Raw genomic sequence first — 25,151 nt, 5'->3', positions numbered from 1 at the left:
GACCCTGAGTCTTTGTGTGCATGTGTGCAGAGGGTAAGGGCCCTGTGGAGCTTAGTACTCACAAAGCCTCTTTCTCCCTCCATTCAGCTAAAGGAAAGCTCCAACCTCAATCTGCCTCGGACCTTCCTGGTGTCAGGAAAGCAGCGCTCCCTGGAGCTCCAGGCTAGGTACTTGCCCTTACCTTCCCTCCAGCCCCCTCTTTCCCTTCAGATATGAAGCAATGTACCCTAATGCCAGGCTACCCACCTCCCAACTCCAACCAAGGAAGAGACGGTTTCAGAGGAAGGATGGGCACCTTTCCCCCAAGATGCAGGCTTGCTCTTTTGGTGGGTTTTGTTAGAGGAGAGGGAACAATGAGATATTAATCCAAATAGGAATAATAACAACACAGTTTATTATAGATTCAGATATTTAAGAGAAATAACAACCAAATGCAATGCTTGGTCCATGGTAGGAGCCTAATTTGAGAAAAACCCTAAAAGACATTTGCAAGACAATAGGGAAAATCTAAATGTAAACTGAACAATAGCTGTTGAGTAATTATTACTTTTTCAGGTGTGATAATGGTATAGTGGTTATATAGGAGAATGGCCTTGATTTTTGGTGATGCATGCTGAGGATTTAGTATCATGATATCTATAATTTATTTTTAAATGATTTATCAACCCCAAATACATACATATATGCATATACACACATATACACATACATATATAACTATATGTGAATATATATATATATATATGAAGTAAATATAGCAAAAGATTTTCTAAATTTGCATTTATATAGTAGGCATACATTTAGTGAACTTGTGCTATCCTTTTTTGTATGCTTGAAATTTTCTAAAATAAAACTTTTTAAAATAACATTTAAAAATAATGCCCAGCCATTTAACAAAGGGGATTTCATATCCGTCCTCTACTTGATTATAATAATAGCTCACATTTAGTGAAGACTTGCTCTTATGCTATGCAGTGTTTTAATTTTAACTTAGACAATTTATGTTTAAATTGACTAGCTGAATCCTTAAAACAACCCTTGAAGTAGCTACTGTTGCCATCAACCCCATTTCACAGATGAGCAAACCGAGGCACAGAAGAGTTATGTACCTTTCCCAAGATCTCATAGCTACAAAGGAACAGAGCTGGAAATAGAGTTCATGCTGCCTTCTGAGGGCCCAAGTGATAGACTATCGAGGTCAAGGTCAGGGCCAGAGAATGGATGCATATGGATAGAAGACCTGTTTCTGACAGGCTGCAAGGAAGTGAGAAATGAGAGTCAGAACCCTTATTGCTGGGACTGCATGGAGTCAGGAAAGAGAGATGAGTATGGCTGGAGGGCATCCTCCTGGAAGATGAGACATGGGTGTTGGCTTTGAAGCTCTGGGAGACTGAGAGAGCATCCAGAAGCCTGAGGCCAGGAAGCTGGCCAATCATTGGTAGGAACTAAGCCAATCATTGGTACAACCAGCAGAGGGCTCAGCATAGCCTGAGTGACAAGCCACATGACTCAGACATGTCTTCTGCTGGGAGGTTGGGAGGGAGGTTGCTGCAGAGATGCTGGGGCCAGAAAGGAGCACTAAGCAGTGTAGGGTTTCCTAGGTGGCAAAAGGCAGGCATGGAGGGTTTGCTTTGTAATTGCTTGTACTACCCCTAAAGAAATTTTTTTTTTTTTTTTAATGAGGGACGCTTGGATGGCTCAGTCAGTTAAGCGTCTGACTCTTGGTTTTAGCTGAGGTCATGAACTCAGTTTCATGAGTTCGATCCCCACATTGGGCTCTGTGCTGGCAGTGTGGAGCCTGCTTGGGATTCTCTCTCTGCCCCTCCCCAGCTTGCATTCTCTATCTCTCTCAAAATAAAAAAAATGAACTTAAAAAAATTTTTAATGAAAATTTCAAATATCCAGAAAAGTAGAAATACAACAAACACCCATATGCCTACCATTTAGACAACTGGTGCTCAACCATGAAAACACAGGAATCAGCTGGGGAGCTTTTAAAAAATACTGATGCCTGAGGGGTGCTTTGCTGACTTAATAAAGCATGTGACTCTTGATCTTGGGGTTATAGGTTTGACCCTCACATTGGATATAGAGATTACTTAAAAATAACATCTTAAAAAAAATACTGATGTCTGAGACCCACCCTCAAGTCTGATTTAATTTGGGGGTAGCCCCTGAACATGAGAAGTTTTAAAAGCTCCCTTGGTGGTTTAATGAGTGCACCTGGGTTTGGAACCACTGACTTAAGAGTCAACAACTATTGACATTTTGCCATATAAATCCTTTGCTGAACCATTTTAAAGTAAATTACAGACATGATATACTTCACCACAGGCCTTTCCTCTATTTGCACGTATGTGTGTATGTGTATGTGTACACACACAAACACACAATGCTTTCTTTCTATATTTTATTATGAAAATATTCCAAAAATACAGAAAAGTTTAAAGAATTATACAGTGAACAACTGTAAACCCACCATATAGATTCTACAAGTGTTAACATTGTGCTACATATATTTTATCACTAATCTATCCTCTTTATTTTTAATTTTTTTAAGCTTTATTTATTTTTGAGAGAGAGACAGACAGACAGAGTATGAACGGGGGAGGAACAGAGAGAGAGACACACACACACACAGAATCCGAAGCAGGCTCCAGGCTCTGAGCTGTCAGCACAGAGCCCGACACGGGGCTCGAACCCATGAACTGCGAGATCATGACCTAAGCCAAAGTCAGATGCTTAACCCACTGAGCCACCCAGGCGCCCCACTAATCTATCCTCTTATCCATCCACCAATCCGTCTGATTTTTTTTACATGCATTTCAAATGAAGTTACAGACATCACTACACCTCACCCCTGAAGACTTTGGTGTGCATATTATTTTCTTTTATGTTCATTTTTGAGAGAGAGACAGAGCATGAGTGGGTGGGGGGGGGGGAGGGTTGCAGAGAGAGGGAGAGACAGAATCCGAAGCAGGGTCCAGGCTCTGAGCTATCAGCACAGAGCCCGACATGGGGCTCGAACTCACAAACTGTGAGATCATGACCTGAGCTGAAGTCAGACACTTAACCGACTGAGCCACCCAGGCCCGCCTGGCATGCATATTATTAACTAGAGTCCAATATTTGTTTAATGTCCTTTCCTTCTCTTAAGGACAGATTTTCATACAGTGAAATGCACAGGTCTTAAGTGCATGCCATCAGTGTGTTGTGACAAATGTAAACACTCATGTCATGTTTTTAAATAAACATGGAATGCTATGTGTATTTTACATATGTTGTTTTCACTTAACATATTATAAACAGCTTTCTACACCACTTATGTTGTCTGACAGTAATGATGTACCATCATTTATTTTATCTGATCCCCTGTTGTTGGACACTTAGGCTGCTTCCAATTTTTCACAATAAATAGCATTGCAATGGACATTCTTGTAGCTAAATATTAACTCATATCCTTAATTTTTCATGAAGTGGTTTTAAAGATGTAGCCAGACTTTCATATTAGAAAAGTACTTTTGATGTCTGGAGTGTACATGTGGAAGGGGATTAGAAGACGCCAGGCAGGACACAGCCAAGAAACCAGGTCCTATGCCTAGTGAGCAGTTTATGGGACTGCACCACAGCAGCAGCCTTGGAGACTATAGGACAGACAGGAAAAGTGGGAATGGAAGGTGAAAGAAAGGGGTAACTCACACTGATTGAGCAGCTAGTGGACCAAGGATTGTGCTGGGCACTTAACATGTCACCTCAGTTACTGCTGAGAACCCAGACTGATAATTATCTCCACATAAAATGGAAAAGAAAATGGATTAAAGAAAAACAAATTGCCTTCCTTTCTCACACTTGTCATTCCAGCAACAGGGAGCTATTTATGCTTTCTTATATGTTCCATACTGTTACACACACCTCACCCTTAATCCTCTGAGGCCCAGCACCTCCTTGAAGAAACCTTCCTTAACAGCCCCCACCCAAATTGCAGGCTGGGGCAGGTCTCTTCTTCTGGGCTTCTCAGCCCTATTTTCACTCTGTCACAGTACTGATCCCCCTGTACCGTCCCTATCTCCCCTCCTAGACCATGAGCTCCTTGAGGGTATGGTCCTCTCTAAGCCCCAGGTTCCTAGCACAGAGTCTGGAAAGTATTAGTTAACTGTTGAACAAATAAACTCAGGCTATATGACTCGCCTAAGGTCACACAAAAAGTTAAGGACCAGAGGTTCAAACCCAGGTCTGCCTGACGCCAAAATAACTTGCTTGTTACCACTCCAGTTGGTTTTGGTTGGCCTGCCTAACCCAACATTTTTCTTTTCTCCCCCCAAGGACTGAGGAGGAGAAGAAAGACTGGGTCCAGGTAACATCCAAGAAAGCTTTGTGGTAGGGGGCTGGAGGAATATTAATAGGTCTCCTTGGGGTTGGAGGATTCTCCCCTAAAACTCATGTCAGACCAGAATGGGCCTAGACACCTGCTTTCCAACAAATTTTACCATCCCAGTTTTACAGATAGGCAAACTGAGGTCCAAAGGTTAAATGTAAACTCACAAATTCTTCCTTTAGAAAGCTGGCTCCGCTGAGGGTATAACCCCAAGGAGTTAAGCCCTGTAAAATCTTAAGCCAAGACAGTGGCCGGGAAGACCTTCTGAGGTTTTTCAACCACTGATCGCCTCCCCCATTTCATAAATATAAGAACAGAGACTTGGATTTGGGTTGAGGCTTGCTCAAGGTCATGTGCCTAGCAAGGGGTAGAGGTAGACCTAGAAGCCAACTTTTCTGATTTCAGGCTGTCATAGGAAGGTGAGGGTGGAAATGCGTGGGTTGTGAGGTGACCTGACCTCTTATTTTTTACAACCTCCTTCACAGGCCATCAACTCCACTCTTTTGAAGCATGAACAGACGCTGGAGACCTTCAAACTGTTGAACTCAACAAACAGGGAAGATGAAGACACACCCCCTAACTCTCCAGTAAGAGTCCCCAACCCTTCCCCTGCACTGGGACCCCTTCCAGGCCTCCAAGTTCCCACTTTATCTTGAAATGATCCTTGCCCCTTCCCAGAGAGTAAAGACCAGAGAGGCAGTACATGACCTCGGAAGTACAATCTTCTGTTGGTATGGCCACAGAGAAATCGTTGGGAAAACCTAGGCCCAGAAAGTAAAAATGACTTGTCTTCAGTAGCACAGTAAGGTAGGGGCAAAGCAAGGATTCATAGGCAGGTCTTCTGAATGTATCTGCTGCCTCCAATGATGATCCAAGCCTTGGGGCAGTGGGCAGGGGCTGGCTGGACTGGGCTGGGGAGTAGTCGTGTCTGACCTGGGACCTGGCCCTCTCTCCAGAACGTGGATCTTGGGAAGCGGGCACCTACACCCATCCGGGAAAAGGAAGTCACCATGTGCATGCGCTGCCAGGAGCCCTTCAATTCCATCACCAAACGCAGGCACCACTGCAAGGCCTGCGGGCATGTGAGTTTTGGCAGACAGGGGCAGAGCTAGGGAGGGGACAGGCTGACAGTCCAAAGGCCCACTTCTGAGTGGGTTACCTTCCAAGTTAGGGGAGGCTATGAGTCCACTGTGGGAGTTGGTACACTGAAGGGAAAGACCTGCGGGAACCAGGCTGTTTTTGCCCACTTGCCACCCCAGGTGGTTTGTGGGAAGTGCTCCGAGTTCCGGGCCCGTCTCATCTATGACAACAACCGCTCCAACCGTGTGTGCACTGACTGCTACGTGGCCTTGCATGGGGTTCCTGGGAGCAGCCCAGCCTGCAGCCAGCATACACCCCAGCGCCGGAGGTCCATCCTGGAGGTAAGAGCCAGGTCCCTGACTAACACCCCCACACTGGACCACATGGGCTCCAGTCACCCACCCAGTGTGACTGATGCCTAGGCATCTCTGAAATGCCAGGGTGCCTCATGCATCCACTAAGCAAGTGACACAGGCTTGGAGTGAGTAAAATGAGTGCAAGAATGAATGAAAAACTTTTATTTAAGTGCTATAAATATTTAATCCTCACAGCAACCAATCTATCCATGCTATTACTGTCCATGTGTTGCAAATGAGGAAACCGAGGCCCAGGGAGTTATTTGCCCAAGTTACACAGCCAGTGAGTGGCAGAGCTAGGATGGTTTTTCAATGAACAAATTACCTTTTCTTATTATAAAGTAGAACATGTGCACTGAAGAAAATTAGACAATATAAACAAAATAATAAAAACACCATATTCCTTCTACCCACTGGATTACCATTGTTAATAGTTATGCTGTAGCATGCACATACACACATTTTTGGTTTTGTTTTTTAACCAAATTGAGGTATTTAACACTTAAAGAATGCTTACTCTATGCTAGGCACTATTCCAAGCACTTTGCATTAACTCAATCCTTACAACATGCCTATATGCTCTCCTTCCAAGTCGATACATTTTCATCTAGAGCTGGGATCCTGAGCCAGACTGCCTTACCCAGTTCCCCAGTCCCCTTCACCACAATGCTAAGTTGCCTCTTGTTAAATGTGAGGAATGAATGTATGATGAAAGATGAAAAAAAAAGGTGAGGTGAAAATGCGTAAATGACTTGAGAAATAAATGAACCGAGGGAAGAAGGAATGCCTGACTGGCATTTAGTGCCCCTGCTGAGTTGTACACCCCTCCCTCCCTCCCTCCCACCAACTGTTAAAAGGCAGCAGCCATGGTGGGAGTTCAGCAGACAAGGCCTGGCTTTCCATCTCGATTCTAACTCACTGGGGGTGGGGGGCACTGGGCAAAACACTCCTGCCATCTGAGCTTCAGCTTTATCAGTCCCTATGCTGAGGGGGTGTCAAAGCCATGAGGAGCCAGTCCAGGCCTTCTATCAACACTGATGTCCCCCATGTCTCTGGCCACAGAAACAGGCCTCAGTGGCTGCGGAGAACAGCGTCATCTGCAGCTTCCTACACTACATGGAGAAAGGTGGGAAAGGCTGGCACAAGGCATGGTTCGTGGTCCCTGAGAACGAACCCTTGGTGCTGTACATCTATGGAGCCCCTCAGGTGTGCATCCTATTCCTTCAGGTCCTTTCAGCCACCTGGCAAAACCAGGATGCTTCTCTTCCCCTTCAGTCCTTGACCTCTCCTTGGCCTTGGGGGATTGGGTGAGCCTAAGGGAAAATCAGAACCCCTACCCTTGTGAGAAAAAGACCAACTAGAGACAAGGAGCAATTGTGGGCCAACATGTGTAGGGAAAAGTGGGGTGAGTGGCGAGGCTAGCTTCCTGGAGGAAGTCAGAGTGGAGGCTAGGCACTTCTAGGTCCAGTTTGGAATGGGGAAGAACATGCAGATGGAGGCAATAGTCTAGATGAAGGCCTGCAAACATTATCTGGTATATGCCAAAGAGACTACCCCAGCTGGTTTTGGTTGTGGGAGGAAACAGGTATTTGATCCAGCCTGCATGCTAGCCTCAGTTGACATTTTTCTGTTGCTGTCATTGGAGCCATGGAAGGTTCCTGAGCAGGGGAAGGAAAAGAGGGGTTCAGCAGATACAAAACTAGTGAGAAGCCCAGCCCCAAGGTGATCTCAGCTCTGTCCTGTTCCCTAGGATGTGAAAGCCCAGCGCAGCTTGCCCCTCATTGGCTTTGAGGTGGGGCCTCCTGAGGCAGGGGAGCGGCCTGACCGAAGGCACGTCTTCAAGATCACCCAGAGCCACCTGAGCTGGTACTTCAGCCCTGAGACAGAGGAGCTGCAGCAGCGCTGGATGGCAGTGCTTGGTCGGGCAGGCCGTGGGGACACGTTCTGCCCAGGGCCCACACTGTCTGAGGACAAGGAGATGGAGGAGGCACCGGTGGCAGCTTCAGGAGCCACTGCTGAACCCTCTGAAGCTCCCCAGACCCGAGACAAGACCTAGAGGGTTTGGGGGGAACTGGGGCCCCCTCCCCCACACTCTAACTGCCCATGTCCAGTTGGGGGCCCCAGGCCCCTCCCTCCCAGCTCAGTCAATACTTGAACTCCCATCATGGGCACTTTCAATCCCCAGTGCTGGGTCTTGGGTTTTTTAATTCTTTTCACAAAACATGGGCTTTTAAAAAATAATTCCTACAGTGATGTTAATTTTTTTTAAATCCCTGTCCCCAGGGAGGGTGGGAGCTGTTGCTAGACCCCCTTGAATTACGCCGTTTTTCCCTCATCCCCTCAACACCCTACAGATCCTGCCTCCACCCAATTCCCCCCAAAGCACTGGAGGCAGGAGATCTGGATTCAAGTGCCAGCTCTGCCACTGACCCCACGGCCCTGGCCCACCCATGCCCCCTCAGCTAGTATCTTCACACATATGTTACATGGGGTGGTGACAAGACCCCTCCTGCCTTTCCCATGGCTTACAGCTTCTACCCGGCCCCAAGGCTACCCAGTATTTTATCGTCCAGACCCATGGCAGGGCCACAGGGCAGGACGGGAATGGGGGGAGAACAATGGATACTCTTTGTTTTGTTTTTTTAAAAAAATACAGTTTATTTCGGGCTTACGGAAACTTTCAGAGTGCTGCTGTGCTCCATTTGTCCAACTGTTTGTTCAAAGTAACAGGCTGCTAGGGTGGGCCCAGAAACCTCTCCCTTGCTGAGCTTTGAGGCCCAGCTCCTATAAGGCTGATTCCAAGGCTATTCACAGGTCAAGCCACAGATTAAACAATAAGGTACTATTTATTGAGGTTTTAAGCCTCATCTCTGGACTTGGAGAAGAGTATGGAAAGAGGCTGGAGGAGACAGAAAACAAAGCCCAGGTCCCCCAAACTCACCACCTACCCCAAATCTTAGACTTCCTGAAGGAACCCAGGGCTGGAGGCTGGGCTGCAGGAAGGGAGTGCTCCTGGGAGGTTCCAATTTCTGGGCAGGGGTACAGAATTGTTCTGTGTTATGGGGGTGGGGAACAGAGGGAAAAGAGGGAGAAGTACCATAGCTATTTTCGTTCACGTCTTTACCTCATCTCGCTTCTGGTCTGCACATTTATCTCACCACTCCTGACCCAGCAGGAGTACTGGTCCTCTCCTTCACAAATCCACCTGGCTATTGTCAACCAGTATTTAGTTTCTCCTCCAGTAACACCCACACCCACTCATCCCTCCCTCTTCATACTGACTGTACCCAAGAATGTGCTAGCAAACCAGGCCTCATCGTGCAGCCAGTAACTTAAGGCCCAAGGGAGTGTGATGAACCAGGTCCCACTACCTCAAGAGCAAGGACCCTAAAGCTCTTCTTCCACTAGAGGAAACTGGACAGGGGAACTGGGAGAGGGTGGAGATGGGGCAACCAGTCCAGAAGTCCACAACCCTCCCCCAAACCCCTACAAACAAGTGTCAAAACAACTAGCAAGCAAGGGCCCAAACCATTTCCAGCCCTACTCATTTCTTTCTCCGGACAATGGTCCAGCCATCCTCCACTATATCCTCTTCTTTAATAGTCTGGGAGTCTGGACCAGAGGATTCAGGCTGGAGGCAAACCCCATCTGTAGCTGCCCCATCATTCATAGCTGTGACCTGGAGGAGAAATATAGGAGAGAGCTAAATACACCTCCTGGCTGTGGCCACTGGAGACCCAGGCTCTCCCAGCTTTGCCAGGATTGGCTGTGTGACCTTAGGAAAGTTCCCTGGCCTCTCTGGATAATACAACCCCACCCCCATCATTTTCCTGTGAAACTAACTGATTTCCCAGAAAACTAGACATCACATCTCCCAACCCAAAGGGCACCCCCTTCACCTCCATCTCCTCCACGCTGTCCGCGTCATCCTCATCCGTCACTCTGGCTGTTGTAACTGCAGTGGCTCTGACCTTGCACTTTCTTTGGGTGATGTGGGAGGCCATCTCCTTCAGAGCAGCCCCATCACCCCTCTGGAAGTGGTGGAACATGGTCTGTAGCTGCTGGCTCACCTACCAAGAAAACATTCAATCAGCTTGGATTTTTAAAGAACCTACAATACAACCAGCCCGTGTTTGCAGCAAGAGTAGGGAGGGGCTTGGAATTTTCCAGAAAAGAACAGGGCATTCTTCCCCCAGGAGTTCACTAATGAAGGAACCATATATGAAGGGCTCAGGTAAGGGCCTGAATAATGGAAGGAAGGCTTTCTAGCAAGGAAGATACTAGAACTGGGTTTGAAAGATGGGAGAGGTAAAAGGGAAGTCCATCCCAGCAGGAATTGATGGGCAGTAATGAAGGGGTGGAAATATATCTGGCCTGACTTGCCCTTGGGATGGGGGTGAAGAACAGACCTGGATGAGAATGATGTATGGAGAGAAATAAAAGAGAAGGGGCAGTGTTTGGAAAGACCTGAAAGACTAGACTTTTTCCTTTAGGCAAAAGGGAGTCACAGAAGGTTCTTCAGGACTCCAGAAAGTATTGGTTAGAGCCAAGAGTCTTGGCCTAAAAACAGGGAGAAGAAAGACCAGGTAGGAAAATGGTAGTTGTGTCCATGATATGCTCACCTGGGGCAGACTCCCATCCTCCACAACGGTATCAAATTCGTTCGTCATGAGCTCCCCGAGGAAGTCTTCCACCTCATCTAGCTCCAAGTCAGCTGAGTAGGAAAGGAAAGACCAGCCAACTGAATCAATCACTCCTGCCCACTACTATTCAATACCTACTTCTTAGGTCCATATCTGATTGGTGGGTAAAGGTCCAAACAGTGAGACTTTTATTCACTGAAGTGCTCTGTACTCCAAGTTTTAACATGATTTAAAACCACCAGGGGCACCTGGGTGGCTCAGTTGGTCCAACTTCGGCTCAGGTCATGATATCAGGTCTGTTGAGTTTGAGCCCCTCGTTGGGCTCTGTGCTGACAGCTCAGAGCCTGGAGCCTGCTTTGGATTCTGTGTCTCCCTCTCCCTCTGCTCCTCCCCTGCTCATGCTCTCTCTCTCTCTGTCTCTTAAAAATAAACACTAAAAAAATTTAAAAACAAACACTAAATATAAATACCTAATTTCCAAACTCCTGCGTCCTACCAAACAGCATCCCAACCACACTGACCCTCTTTCATCTGACCTATTTTAACAGGCCTCCTCTCTGTGATCTTAAGCAAGTTACTTGTCTCTGTACCTCTGTCTTCTCATCTACAAAGTGGGGCAAATAGTGGCCTTCTTAGAGGTGTGTTATGAGGAGTCACCTAAATAATGCCTAGCATATGGGAGACCGATAATACATGTTAATTTCCATCACTCAAGGGCTGAAGTTTTCAAAATATAGAGAGCCTTCACAACTGTGGTTCCACTGACAGTGAGGGCCACAGACCAAGGGGATAGTAAGAGGAAATGGATGTTAAGTACTTCCAATGATGAAATCATCACAGCCTTCACATCAACATCCTACTGGGTGATTTTGGCTAATCCCTCCCCTCTAGGCTTCAGTTACCTTTGGAGCCCATGCTCTTCTTTTTCGGAATTAGAGAACTATTCAAGAGTCTTCCACAAAGCTCCTCACTCTCTCTTTCCTCTGGCAGAGTTCATTCACTCCCTTGACTTTTCCTACCACTCTAATCTAATATCCCCCAAGCTTTCTCTCTACTTGTTTTACAGATGCCTCAGGCCCTCCATATCCAAAGCCAGACTCATCACCTTACCCTCCAAACCTACTTCTCATCCTCCAAGGTTCCTCTATTCCATGAAAGGCACCTAATCCACCCAGCGACTCAAACCAGAAACCTGCCTCCTTTTCTCTCCCTCTCCACACTCAAACAATCTCCAAGGCCCTAATCCACCCCTTCTTTTCCATTACTATTGCCCCTGCCCTGGCTCAGACCTCATCATTTTCTAGACAGAAATAACCTTCTCATCAGTCTTTCCCTCTCTAGTCCATGCTCCACACTGATTATTTTCTGAACTTTCCAGCCAACAAATCCTATTACTCACCTTAGAAACTTCCCATGAATTTTTATCACCTACTTCAGTGTTTCATATCCTGCTTCTGAGAAGTGACTGTCCTGCTGGTTTTTAAAGAAAGCTACCCATAGAAAGCTAACGGGGAAATAAGGTAAACAAGCTTTTTTTTGTGGTTCTTATCTTTATCCAAGCCTTTATTACATTAATGATTATTGTAACTCCTAAAGAGGAGCTGAAGAAAAGAGCTTTTCTCACATAATTTGACTGGAAAAGCTTTTTCTTCACTGAACATGTAATGGAACTATTCTTCCATAGCATGCATTCTGGCAAACACTGGCCTAACACACAAAACCAAAGGAATGTAGGGTCTTCCACGTCTTACTTATCCTTTCCCTGGGGCCGCCCAACCCCCTTGCTTCATTCTCTACCACTCCGCCCCTTCTTATACCCACAAGTGCACACACACTCTTACTCTAATACTGAGCTCCCTGCCACTTCCCAAATATATAATCTTCTCATACCACAGACTTATTTGTGTGTTGCTCTCTTTGCCTCCCCCAACTAGTTAACTCCGGTTCATCCCTTTAAGACTCAGCCCAATCACTACCTCCCCTAACAATCTCCAAAAAAAGCCTCCTCCTCAGTCTCATGCTACCCAAGCACCCTGAGCTCCTCTTTATTAGAACATCACCCTGTGTATAAATGCCTGTTTACTTAAATGGATCCATTACTAGATGGTAAACTTTCTTGAGAGGACTCTGCCTGATGTCATCTCCAAGATGAAAAACCTGAATAAAGAATTTTGTAAAAATCCTAATGTGCAAAAGGCCCTCTACAGAGTCCCTTATTTTTACATGACCTTCAATTCAAGACCCATCAAAGGTAGATCTTTGCTGTCCAAATAACCAAATATACCTACTGAGCACTTGAAATGTGGGTAGGCCAAGTTGAGATGTGCTAAAAGTGTAAAATACCTACCAGATTTTGAAAACTTAATACTAAAAGGGGATGTAAAATACCTCATTAATAATGTTTTATGCTGATGACACGTTGAAATATTTCGGATATATAGAATTCAGTAACATTAACTTCATCTGCTTCTTTTCACTTTGTTACAGTGGCTGCCGGAAAATCTTAAATGACATGTGATTCACACTGTATTTTTATTGGATAGCGCTGGGGTGGATACTTTTATACTCATTTTAGGAATTAGGAAACTGAGTCTCAAGTAAAACAACTTGTCCAGAGTGATACCACGGGTCAACGGCACAGCCCATAAGGCATCTCAACTCAAGATTCTGTCTCCAAAGCCTGTATTCAATCCACCTCGACCTTTGGTACCATCCCACAACTGTTCAAGAGGAAGTGATGCGGCCTCTCCAGGACCCGCCTCCTCCTCCCCACGCCCCCCACAAACAGGTCGCAGCGGCTCACATTCACTCACCGTTGCGGAAGAAGTACTCCACCACTGCACCCCCCAGCCACTCGGCCTTCTCCTGGCTGTGCACGCCCCCGAAGCCATTCTCCACGGCGATCTGCGAACACAGGCCCAAGCCCACTATGTCAACCTGGAAGCCGGCCTGGGGTGGCGTAGGGCTGGCCGCTTATGCGGCCCAGTGGAGCCTCAGGCGCACTGTCCAGCCAACTCTTGTTCTGCCCCAGACCCTAAACTTTATCCCAGCCACGGCCCCACATACCTGCAAAGCCGGCCAGGCCTCCAGCGCCGCGCGGACGCCAGCCCCGAAAAGTGCGCGAGAATCTTCCCCCGCTCCGGCCATCATCAGGCTTCAGACCACGTGATACCCAGAAGGCCCAATCGCTGCGCAGTAGGGCCCAGTCCGAAGGAGCTGAAAGCCGAGTCGGAGAACGCAGATTTGCCTTTCGCTGACTTGGCAGCAAGACCAGAGCAATAGAAAAGGCTTTCAGAACAATGGATGACACCACTGCAGTTACTCATATGTAATAAATCATAGGAAGCCAGGCGTGGAGGACGAGAAGGGCCATGGGTTCTTGAAAGACGTGGGGAACTTTTTAAAGATACGGATTGCAGGCCTTGGTACAGAGGAATCAACCTCAGAGAGCATAGCCTTGAAATCTGTGTAAAACAAAACAAAACAAAAAAACACTCAACAACAGCAGAATATGCATTTTTCAGAAGTGCACATGGAACATTCTCGAGGACACACCATATGCTAAGTCATAAAGCAGGCCTCAATAGACTTAAAAGGATTGAAATCATGCAAAGTTTGTCCTCCCACCACAATGGAGTGAAATTAGAAATAAGTAACGAAGAAATTTGTGAAATTCACAAATAGGTGGAGATTAACACACTTCTAAATAACAAATGGGTCAAAGAAAAAAATTATGAGGGAAATTAGAAAACATCTTGAAATGAATGAAAACAAGAACACAGCACACCAAAATTTATTAAATGCAGCTAAAGCAATGCTTAAAGGGAATTTTATAGCTATAGACACCAATATTATAAAAGAAGGATCTAGGGGCCTGGGTGACTCAGTCAGTTAAGCAAGCAGCTCTTGATTTTGATTCAGGTCATGATCTCATGGTTCATGAGTTCAAGAGCCCCACATCAGGCTCTGCACTGAAAGCATGGAGACTGCTTGGGATTCTCTCTCTCCCTCCCTCTCTCTCCCCCTCCCCTGTGCTCACTTTCTCTCTCTCTCTATCTCTCTCTCAAAATTAATAAGTAAACTTAAAAAAAAAGATCTCAATGGGGCACCTGGGTGGCTCAGTTGGTTAAGTGTCCAACTCCTGATTTCAGCTGAGATAATGATCTACAGTTAGTGGGATCCAGCCGCACATCGGGCTCTGTGCTGCTGGCGCGGAGACTGCTTGAGATTCTCTCTCTCTCCCCCTCTGGCTGCCCATCCCCTGCTCATGCTCTCTCTCTCTCTCTCTCAAAATAAATAAATAAATCTTAAAAAAATTCAAGTTAATAACCTAACTTTTCATCTTAGGAAACTGGAAAAAGAAGTAATCCCAAAGCAAGCAGAAGGAAGGAAATAACAAAGACTGGACAGAAGACACATGGAATCGAAAATAGAAAAACAATAGAGAAAATCAGTGAAACAAAAGTCAGTCATTTGAAAAGATCAACAAAATTGACAAATGTTTAGGTAGATTGACTAAAGAGAGACAGCTGACAGCTGACAGCTGACAGCTTGGAGCCTGGAGCCTGCTTTGGATTCTGTGTCTCCCTCTCTCTCTGCTCCTCCTCCACTTGCACTCTGTCTCTCTCTGTCTCTCAAAAATAAATAAACATCTAAAATTTTTTTAAAAAGAAGAGGAAATTAGGGCATAGAGGGAGACAAAGATGCACAGAGAGATGACTATGTGAACACAGAAGGTAGATATCTGCAAGCCAAAGACAAAGGCCTCAGAAGAAACCAAATCTGCTGACATCTTGAACTAGAATTTTGAGAAAATAAATTTTTGTTGTTAAAGCCATCAGTCTCTGGTATTTCATTATGGCGGCCCTAGCAAACTAATACAGTTGCACAATGCTGTAAATATACTAAAAAGCCATTGAATTTTACACTTTAAATGGGTGAAACTTATGATATATAAATAATATCTCAATAAAGCTGTTTTTAGAGAAGTAGTATAGGGGCACCTGGGTGGCTCAATCAGTTGAGCATCCAATTCTTGGTTTCAGCTCATGTCATGCTCTCACAGTTTCATGAGTTCGAGCCCCACATCAGGCTCTGCGCTGACAGCGTGGAGCCTTCTTGGGATTCTCTCTCTCTCCCTCTCTCTCTCTCTGCCCCTCTTCCACTCACACTATCTCTGTCTCTCTCAAAATAAATAAACTTAAAAAAAGAAAGTAGTATAGATGATTCCCTCTCACAGTAAGGGTTGCAAACTTTGGACTAGACCATGTAAACAAACAGCAATGACACTTCTGTGCCTGGCCCTGTGCTGACTGCTACTGAGATATGGGGTTTGATCAGATGCCTAAGGAGTTTACAGTCTGTCGTGCAAGACTGACCAAGGACCCCAGATAATGATCAGTACTCTGGGTTAATCTAGGTTTTGAAGGGCCTGTAGCAGATAGAATTTCACAAAATCTTTAAGAGAAATAGTACAAATTAGGTATGAAGGCATTGCTTTGTATTATAAAAGAAACCACAAATTTTGCAAATTACACTATTTTTTAGAGAGATGAGGGAGGAGAGAGAGAGAGAAAGAGAGAGAGAAAGAAAGAGAGAGAGAGAATCCCAAACAGGCTCCACACTCCCACAACCCTGGGATCATGACCTGAGCCAAAATCAAGAGCTGGATGCTCAACTGATTGAATCATCCAGGTGCCCCCAAATCGCAAAAAAAAACTTTAAAACTGACAAATACCATAAACACCCTCAAATCCAAAAAGATGAAAAAAAGTTTAATAATTGTCTGATTCACCTCTACACTAATTGTCTTTCACTACAGGCTCCTTGATATCCTCTTCTAAATAAATATGATTTATTTTATAATAACATTTTCTAGAGAAAAAACAAAAAATTCAGTTGAATTCAATGTCATTCAGTTGATGAAAAAAAATTTGTTATTGGTAGTTTGGAAAAGTTTCAACTTCACAACTTATTAGTAATGTAAATTTTCACATTGTTGTCAGATAGAAACCTCTATCTAGTTTCTTTTACATGTGAGCTGTAAAATTTCAGGATATTTTAACTGTTCTTGTGTAGTGATAAATCTTCAAATCTCCTCAAATTGACAATGCTCAATAACCAGAGACTCAGAAGTGACCTGTCGAAGTATGGGATGCTGAGGCTTAAGTTTTGTTAGTTCTATGATAAATCCATCTCTGCAATGTTAGAGAAGGGAGCACAGAGGCTCATGAGAGTCCAGCAGAGGGGGCCCCTGACCCAGCTTCAGGGATCAAGCTGTCAGAGATGATGCTTGAGCTAATTCTTAAGAGTTTAAATGGAATTTTGTCAGGTGGTGCAGTATTTGTGTGCATGAGATTGTGGAATGTGTTACCAAAGGAGGAGGAGGAGGAGGAGGAGGAGGAGGAGGAGGAGGAAGAAGAAGAAGAAGAAGAAGAAGAAGAAGAAGAAGAAGAAGAAAGAGGAGGAGGAGGAGGGGGAGGAGGAGAAGAAGAAGGAGACTTTCATGCTGAGGAAAGAATGTATATACAAAGACACAGAGGCAGGAAACAACATGATGTGTAATGATAACCACGAGCATTCCCAAACTGATAACTTCAGGAGGTGAAAGCTCCTATGGAGCTACAGAAACTCATTCCAACAGATTCAACAACTTAAACTGAGTTCAAAGAAGCCCAAATGAAGATACTGAGATTAAGCACCTCTGCATGAGTTTCCAGGGTCTAAGGCCTCAACTGTACATGGAGAGAGTAGTTAAGATTCTGGTCATCACTTCCTGTATGTTGTGGGGGTTTTTCCCACACCACCAAGCAATTCTCTGACATCAGCTGTGTGTCCTCCAATTCAACTCACTTCTTATACTACCTACCTGGAAATACCCTCTGATCCCACAGGTTAAGGGTTCAGTCTTACAAAACTGCCCCCGCCATGTCCTATGCCAATCACAAGTCCAGATTGTCACCAGTACTTCTGACCAAATGGCTTTATACAGGAGGGTACAACCCCCTCCTCAGGTTCAATTACTTTGCTAGAGCAGCTCACAGAACTCAGAGGAACATTTTACTTACTAGATTATCAGTTTAGGGACACCTGGCTGTCTCAGTCCAAAGAGCATGCAACTCTTGATCTCGGGGTCATGAGTTGGAGCCCCACACTGGGTGTAAATATTACTTAAAAGTAAATAAATAAATAACCTTTACAAAAAGTTTAGATTTGGGCACCTGGGTGGCTCAGTCGGTTAAAGGTCCAATTTCAGCTCAGGTCATGGTCCCACAGTTCGTGAGTTTGAGCCCCACATCAGGTGAGCTCAAGCCCCACTTCAAGTGAACGCGAGCCCCACTTCAAGATTCTCTCTCCCTCTCTCTCCTTCTCTCTCTGCCCCTCGTGGAATTTTCTCTCTCTCTCTGCCCCTTGTTCACTCACGCACGCTCTCTCTCTCTCTCTTTCTCTCTCTCAAAAATAATAAAATAGGGGTGCCTGGGTGGCTCAGTCAGTTGATCATCCAACTTCAGCTCAGGTCATGATCTCACTGTGAGTTCCAGCCCCACATTGGGTTCTGCGCTGACAGCTCAGACCCTGGAGCCTGCTTTGGATTCTGTGTCTCCCGATCTCTCTGTCCCTCCCCCGCTCTCTGCTCTCCCAAAAATAAATAAATATTTTTAAAAATAATAATAATAAAATAAAATAATAAAATAAAATATTTTTTTTAAGTTTAGATTATCAGTTTGTTATAAAAGGATATAATTCAGGAACAGCCAGATTGAAGAGTTGCATAGTGCAAGGTGTGTGGGAAGGAGCAAGGAGCTTCTATGCTGTCTGTGAATCTCCATGTGATCATCAACCCAGAAGCTCTCCAACAGGGTTTTTAATGGAGGCTTCATTACATAAGCATGATTGATTAGATCATTGGAAATTGGTGATTTTTTGTTGTTTAGTTTTTATTTCATAATCATAAACTTAACTCTGCAATCCAGCTAGACTTGGAGGGGAGTAAGGCGAATATGGAACCCATAGAGCTACAGTAAGAGCACAAAGGTTATAGGATATTTCGAGCAGATGGGCGTGAAAGTGTGCTCTCCTGAGCTATAAAAGGAATGGTTTGGTAGTTAAGATAAAACACAGGTCAAATTTATTAGATTTGTCCACAGTCAGCAATGGTGATCTTCTTGCTGGTCTTGCCATTCCTGGACCCCAAGTGCTCCATGGCTCTAGAATATTCATGCCCTCTTTCACCTTGCCAAAGACCACATGCTTGCCATCCAGCCAGTCAGTCTTGGCCATGCAGATGAAAACTAGGAACCGTTCATGTTGGGTCCAACATTTGCCATGGACAAGGTGCCAGGACCTGTATGATTCAGGATGAAATTCTCATCATCAAATTTCTCCCCATAGATAGACTTGCCACCAGTGTCATTATGGTGTGTGAAGTTGCTACCCTGGCACATAAATCCTGGAATAATCCTGTAAAAGCAGGAAGCTTTATAACCAAATATTTTCTCCCCAGTGCTCAGAGCATGAAAGTGTTCTGCTGTCTTTGGAACTTTGTCTACAAACAGCTCCCATCTGTTAAAACAGCTTTATGTCACGTCTTGGTTTCCAGGTCCCTTACCCTGAAGGAGACAGGGCCCAAGGGCGCACCATCCATGACAATGTCAAAGAACATGGTGGGGTTGACAATGGATGGGTGGTGTAGGTATCTCTGGGGAAGCAGCAGCGTCTGCAATACCATTGGTGATTGAACACAACCTCCAGCCCCTCTCCCCTCCCAGGAGGTCAAGGGGTGGATTGAAAGTCAGAACCTTCCAATCGCAGGTTTGGCTCTACAGACAACCAGCCCCCATCCTTTGTTACCTAGGGGCTTTCCAAAAGTCACCTCACTAACATAGCAAAAGATACCTTTTACCATTCTAATCACTTAGGAAATTACAAAGATTTTAGGAGTTCTGTGCCAGGAACAGGGTCAAGGACCAAATATATATTTCTTATAAAAAATGACAATATCACAGTAGGTCTTCTAGAAATCCCCACATTTGGAACCCCAGTCTGGAGTCCAACAAACCAAGACCTCTAAATGAACCCTGAGATTTAGCCTTGATACTGAAGTCCAAAATTGAGTATAATAAGTGACAGATCACTTTTTCTGTGCCTGGAGCCCATCTGACAATCTGGTGAAGTCAATATATCCTTTCCCAGATTAATGTTTTTAAATGCATAAAATAAAATCTAGGATTATAAAGGAAACTAATTATATTAAAATATAGTTATCAAAACATTACAAAAACTAATTGTAATATACATATTTCTTTATTAATACATTAAATACTATCCTCTACTAGCAGGTTAGCAGATTGAATGACTACTGTGATTTCAAATTAATGATGATTGTAAACAATATTTTAAGAGATCTGCCATGAAAAATATCTGTCTATTGGTGACAAAGTCGCAGGTACTGCTAATACCACTGTGCTTGGGTGCCTACATTTATTATTTTTTTAATTTAAATTCAAATAGTTAACATCCAGTGTAGTATTGGTTTCAGAAGTAGAACCCAGTGATTCATCGCTTACATATAACACTCAGTGCTCATCCTAACAAGTGTCCTCCTTAATCCCAACATCCCCCCAGCAACCCTCCATTTGTTCTCTGTATTTAAGATTCTCTTATGGTTTTCCTCTCTCTCTGTTTTTCTTATTTTTCCTTCCTTTCCCCTATGTCATCTGTTGTGTTTCTTAAATTCCACATATGAGTGAAATCATGATATTTGTCTTTCTCTGACTTATTTCGCTTAGCATAACACACTCTAGTTCCATCCACACTGCTGCAAATGGCAAGATTTCATTCCTTTTGATCGCTGAGTAATATTCCATTGTGTATGTATGTGTATATATATATATATATATATATATATATATATATATTGCATTTTCTTTGTCCATTCATCAGTTGATGGACATTTGGGCTCTTTCCCAATAATTTGACTATTTTCAATAGTGCTGCTGTAAACATTGGGGTGAATGTGCCCTTTTGAATCGGCATTTTTGCAACTTTTGGATAAATACCTAGTAGTGCAATTCCAAGGTCATAGGATAGTTCTAGTTTTAATTTTTTGAGGAAACTCCATACTGTTTTCCAGAGTGGCTGCACCAGTATGCATTCCACCAACAGTGCAAAAGGGTTCCCCTTTCTCTGCATTCTTGACAACATCTGCTGTTTCCTGAGCTGTTAATTTTAGCCATTCTGACAGACTCATGAAAAGATGCTCAACATCACTCATCATCAGAGAAATACAAATCAAAACCACAATAAGATACTACCTTACATTTATTATTGAAATAAATGCCTAATTTCATTGGAAGTTACTGAAAATAAGATGTATTTTTTCACATCTAAATACACACTCAATGGCCAAAATGAACAAATCAGGAGACTATAGATGCTGGAGAGGATGTGGAGAAACGGGAACCCTCTTGCACTGTTGGGAATGCAAATTAGTGCAGCCACTCTGGAAAACAGTGTGGAGGTTCCTCAGAAAATTAAAAATAGACCTACCCTATGACCCAGCAATAGCACTGCTAGGAATTTACCCAAGGGATACAGGAGTACTGATGCATAGGAGCACTTGTATCCCAATGTTTATAGCAGCACTCTCAACAATAGCCAAATTATGGAAAGAGCCGAAATGTCCATCAACTGATGAATGGATAAAGAAATTGTGGTTTATATACACAATGGAGTACTACGTGGCAATGAGAAAGAATGAAATATGGCCCTTTGTAGCAACATGGATGGAACTGGAGAGCGTGATGCTAAGTGAAATAAGCCATACAGAGAAAGACAGATACCATATGGTTTCACTCTTATGTGGATCCTGAGAAACTTAACAGAAACCCATGGGGGAGGGAAAGGAAAAAAAAAAGAGGTTAGAGTGGAAGAGAGCCAAAGCATAAGAGACTCTTAAAAACTGAGAACAAACTGAGGGTTGATGGGGGGTGGGAGGGAGGGGAGGGTGGGTGATGGGTATTGAGGAGGGCACCTTTTGGGATGAGCACTGGGGGTTGTATGGAAACCAATTTGACAATAAACTTCATATATTGAAAAAAAATTGCCCAATAAAAAATAAATAAATAAATACACACTCAAATTCTATGCATGACACTTGGCCTACTCCTAGTCTAGACCCTATTCTAGAGCGAACATTTCAGACTAGTTTAAGCTTTCAGATGAAGAGGACCAGATTGACATGTTGAAGACTGAACTCCCAAAACCTAAGCCTAAACTCAATCCCCAACATGAGACCTCAAACTGAACTCCAAGATTAAAACACAGATTGATCCACCAAACTGAACATCTAGTGTCTAAATGCAGCAGGTACTTCCAGATGGAAATTTTCAGACTAGAATCCAGCCTGGAATTCCAAGAGAGAGCCCACCGGGCAGAGATTCCCAGGTGAGGTCATCACATTGAAATCCTCTAGGCTTGACTCCTCAGGCTAAAATATCCCAGACTAAATTCCCAAAATGTTATGCTTCCAGAGCAAGCCAGGCCCAGCTACCCAGACTGAACCTTGAGCCAGGCAATTACTTGGTGAGAGGCTCGGTCATACATTAGACCAAAAATCAGGGTTTCATATTGAATCCTGAAGTGTTTCAAGAGTGAACTGTCAATGCTGAAACCCTCAAGTCATGTCCCCATAATGAACCTCTAGGCAGAGTCATGGGACCAAGACTCCAAATTTAACTCCTTAAAGGAGGATAGGGACAATATCTTGGAAGTAGTCCAAAGCTGAGTTCCTTGAAGGATCCCTCACATGCTGAGGCCACAAATACATCTCCTCAACTGTAAGTACAAACTGAGCCCATATTCTGAAACAGGTTCCTTCAGAATGAAAACCTGAATGTCTGAGCTCCCAAATAACATGCCCAAAATGAGCCCTAGAGGGAATCCCCAGAGAGAACCACCAGTATGCATCTTATAGGCTTTTTAGACTTCCAGGAGGATAACCAAGCAAGTGCCCCAGCTGCTGTGTTCTAAAGTCTATTACTATGTTTCTGCAAAGACCATGCTTCCCACAAGCTACTCCCAGCCTGAGTATGGCAGAGATACTTTGATGACTTTGGTTCAGGAATCCCAGACAGCCTTGCCAAACCTTCCTTGCATTGCACAGCAGTCTAGAACACTTCTGCTCAACCTTCCCTCCTTCTATCCTTATTTGGATCAGACTACATTGTGTTCTGATGGCTCTGTCAACCTTCCATGGTACCTACCCCATTTTCTCTCATGGGTGTCTCCCCTGATAAAATCTTGCTCACTTAATTCCATCTTGGTGTCTGCCTCTCAGGACTAACACAGGCTCCTGGGCATGAGACTATGTGGTCCAGACTGAGCTGCCAACACCTGAGATCCTCTACTTCCATTTACAGAATGAGCCTACAGATTGAGATCAGGAGCCATGGTGTTCGCAGATGAGCTAACAAGGTCTCAGCCTCAAACTAATACACTGAGAAGAAACGCTAGTAAAAATAAGATAAAGGGGGCCAGTCAGATGCCCAAGGCTGGATATTCCCCTTGCATACTTTTGCTTCTGTAATCTTGTTTGCCTCCTGTGTCCACCAACTGCCCCGATAGCACCACTGATAAGGGCCTCCTCCCATTTTCTTTTGTCTCTCAACCCCCTACCATCCCAGCCATAAAAGGAGGCTGATGCCAAGGTTTGGGGCTCAGCCTTTGGAGGTGACTACACTGGGTTAGCACCAGTGCACAATAAACAGTCTTTTCTGATTCACCAAGTGCATGTGGCTTGTCTCTTCCTGGATGCCGAGTATTTGCTATAACACCCAAGTCTGAATCCTTAGACTTGTATGGAAGAGGCAGCAATCCAGGTGGACTCCAGAGGCTACCAGATTGAACTTCCACTCTCAAAACCGTAGGTTTATGTTTGCAGAATTAGCTTCTAAGACTGAGCCCCTAGCCTAAGTGCCACAGAATGAGCTCCTAGATTATCCATTTAATTGACTCCACTGAGGAAGTTCCCACACTGAGCCCTCAGACTAAGCTCCCAAAGTCTGAGCTCCTAAGACATATGCCAAAAATGGATCTCCAGACAGGGATCCAGAGTCAGGGTATCCCTGACAATTCAGACTGAGGACCCCACACTGAATCCCAAAAGTGATTAGTAAAGGGTAATCCCCCAAATTGAGCTAGTTCCCTTAGACTGAGCCTCCAAAAGCCAGGCTCACAAACCCAAGACCCAGAATGAAGCACCAGACTAGCAATTCAGAGATTCAGACAGATGCTGCACTGAGCCCATAGGTAGAATACCAGGAATCAGGCTCCCAGACTGAACATTCACATTGAAATACTAGAATGATCCTCTAGTCTGAGCACCCCAGACTGAACCTTCTATAAATGGAAGACCAAGAATGGGCACCTGTAGACTGACTCTACCAGGCTGGTCACAGACTCAGAAATTGAACTGAATCCCTTAGAATAAGCCTCTATACCAAGGTCCCCAACTTCCATCATGAAACTGATTCCCCAGAATCTCTCAGACCCTAAATTCATACCCCCAGAATGAGTACTCAAAATGGTATTCACAGACTCAGGGGCTCAGACTGAGAATCTCAGGTTGAGACACCTGTGCAGCAAGGCTGCTAGCTTCACATTCCAATTTACATTTTCTTTTTTCTACTTTGGAATGGAACCCATATCTTTAGCTGGGTGGACATAAATCCAGCTAAAAGACTGCATTTCCCAGTATCCCTTGCAACTGATGGCCATGTGATATAAGCTTTGGCTAATAAGATTTAAATAAAAGAGAGGGGAAGTTCCTTGGGACTGTTTTTACATGAGAGAAATAAAGGCTTCTATCTTGTTTAAACCATCATTATTTGTTGGTTTTCTGTTATATGCAATCACATCTGATGTCAGCTGAGCCTTCTTGGTTAGGCTAAATTCTGATCTACAATGACTCAGAACTCTAAGCCCAAATCCTGATGCATATCCAACAGTGAGTGATCCAAACAGAGCTCCTGACTGACCAGTACAGTGAGACTGATCCCCAGTACTAACCTAGAAGTGCCTTAGCCCTTAGACAGGCAACCATAAGGTAGGTGGTCCAGTTTCTAGACCAAACCCCCAAAATGATGTCTCCAGAACGAATATCCTGCCTGAGCTCCCTGAAGAATTTTCCCAGATTGTGTACAAGAGATAGTTTGCAGAACAAAGTTTCAGATCCCCATACTGGGGCCACACTCTGAGCCCCCCGCCAAATGAAACTCCTTACCAACCTCAGAATGAAACACTGGATTGAATATAGCCTGTTACATCCAGAGTGAGCCCCTTCACTGAGCCTCGTAGACAGAATTCCCTAATTGGAGCCTCCAAACTGAGTTCACCAGAGTAGAATTCCCAGATAAATCTCCCTGAAGCTGATCTGCCAAACTGAGATCCCAAGATTGAGACCCTCGGGCTAAGACTCCAGAATCACTTACTTCCAATGATGGCCCTAGGTGGTCCACTCAAGTTGTTCAGATTGAACCCAAATATAGGCCTTCAGAGTGAGTGCCTAGGGTAGGCTGCATTTGATTCCACAGACTGAAATAGATCAAGCTCCTGTACTAAACCTGAGATAACCAGTGACAACATTGAAACTTATCTGAGTCTTGTGTTCCTGGAAAGTAGCCATGGTTAAAAAATCCC

General features: G+C 44.4%; 2 protein-coding genes and 1 pseudogene across 3 annotated transcripts in view; 1 reads left to right on the top strand and 2 right to left on the bottom strand.

Annotated features, from left to right (window-relative positions):
• The window catches only part of FGD1 (FYVE, RhoGEF and PH domain containing 1), a 41,739-nt gene extending 33,251 nt beyond the window's left edge, over positions 1–8,488 (top strand). Inside the window, exons 12-18 of one of the 2 annotated variants that reach the window (XM_027053542.2) lie at positions 88–167; positions 4,324–4,354; positions 4,861–4,962; positions 5,332–5,457; positions 5,635–5,796; positions 6,874–7,017; positions 7,562–8,488. In XM_027053542.2, the coding sequence (XP_026909343.1) occupies positions 88–167; positions 4,324–4,354; positions 4,861–4,962; positions 5,332–5,457; positions 5,635–5,796; positions 6,874–7,017; positions 7,562–7,867 (951 nt within the window). In that variant the 3' untranslated portion in view covers positions 7,868–8,488. The remainder of the gene's footprint in view (positions 1–87; positions 168–4,323; positions 4,355–4,860; positions 4,963–5,331; positions 5,458–5,634; positions 5,797–6,873; positions 7,018–7,561) is intronic. The other variant, XM_027053543.2, reaches the window with a different exon arrangement.
• TSR2 (TSR2 ribosome maturation factor) lies at positions 2,579–13,676 on the bottom strand. Its single transcript, XM_027053544.2, has 5 exons — positions 13,521–13,676; positions 13,268–13,358; positions 10,434–10,525; positions 9,711–9,881; positions 2,579–9,490 (listed from the first exon to the last, which is right to left on the bottom strand). Exons 1-5 carry the CDS (start codon positions 13,602–13,604, stop codon positions 9,356–9,358), a joined length of 573 nt encoding a protein of 190 aa, XP_026909345.1. The 5' UTR covers positions 13,605–13,676; the 3' UTR covers positions 2,579–9,355.
• A 4,845-nt stretch (positions 13,677–18,521) lies between these two features.
• LOC106969669 (peptidyl-prolyl cis-trans isomerase A-like) lies at positions 18,522–19,182 on the bottom strand (annotated as a pseudogene).
• Between the last annotated feature and the right edge of the window lie 5,969 nt (positions 19,183–25,151).

This window comes from Acinonyx jubatus, chromosome X (assembly GCF_027475565.1).
Source record: "Acinonyx jubatus isolate Ajub_Pintada_27869175 chromosome X, VMU_Ajub_asm_v1.0, whole genome shotgun sequence".
Taxonomy (NCBI): domain Eukaryota; kingdom Metazoa; phylum Chordata; class Mammalia; order Carnivora; family Felidae; genus Acinonyx; species Acinonyx jubatus.
Note: the sequence above shows the minus strand (reverse complement) of the source record. Positions and strands in the feature narration are given on the sequence as shown.

Bases quoted from the DNA above. Each gene is read 5' to 3' on its own strand.
- TSR2 (XM_027053544.2), bottom strand. From the start codon at position 13,604: ATGATGGCCGGAGCGGGGGAAGATTCTCGCGCACTTTTCGGGGCTGGC. The intron at 10,526-13,267 runs GTGAGTGAATGT...TTTCCTACTCAG, and splicing joins GGAGTACTTCTTCCGCAACG to CTGACTTGGAGCTAGATGAG. The intron at 9,882-10,433 runs GTGAGCATATCA...TTTTCTTGGTAG, and splicing joins AGGATGGGAGTCTGCCCCAG to GTGAGCCAGCAGCTACAGAC.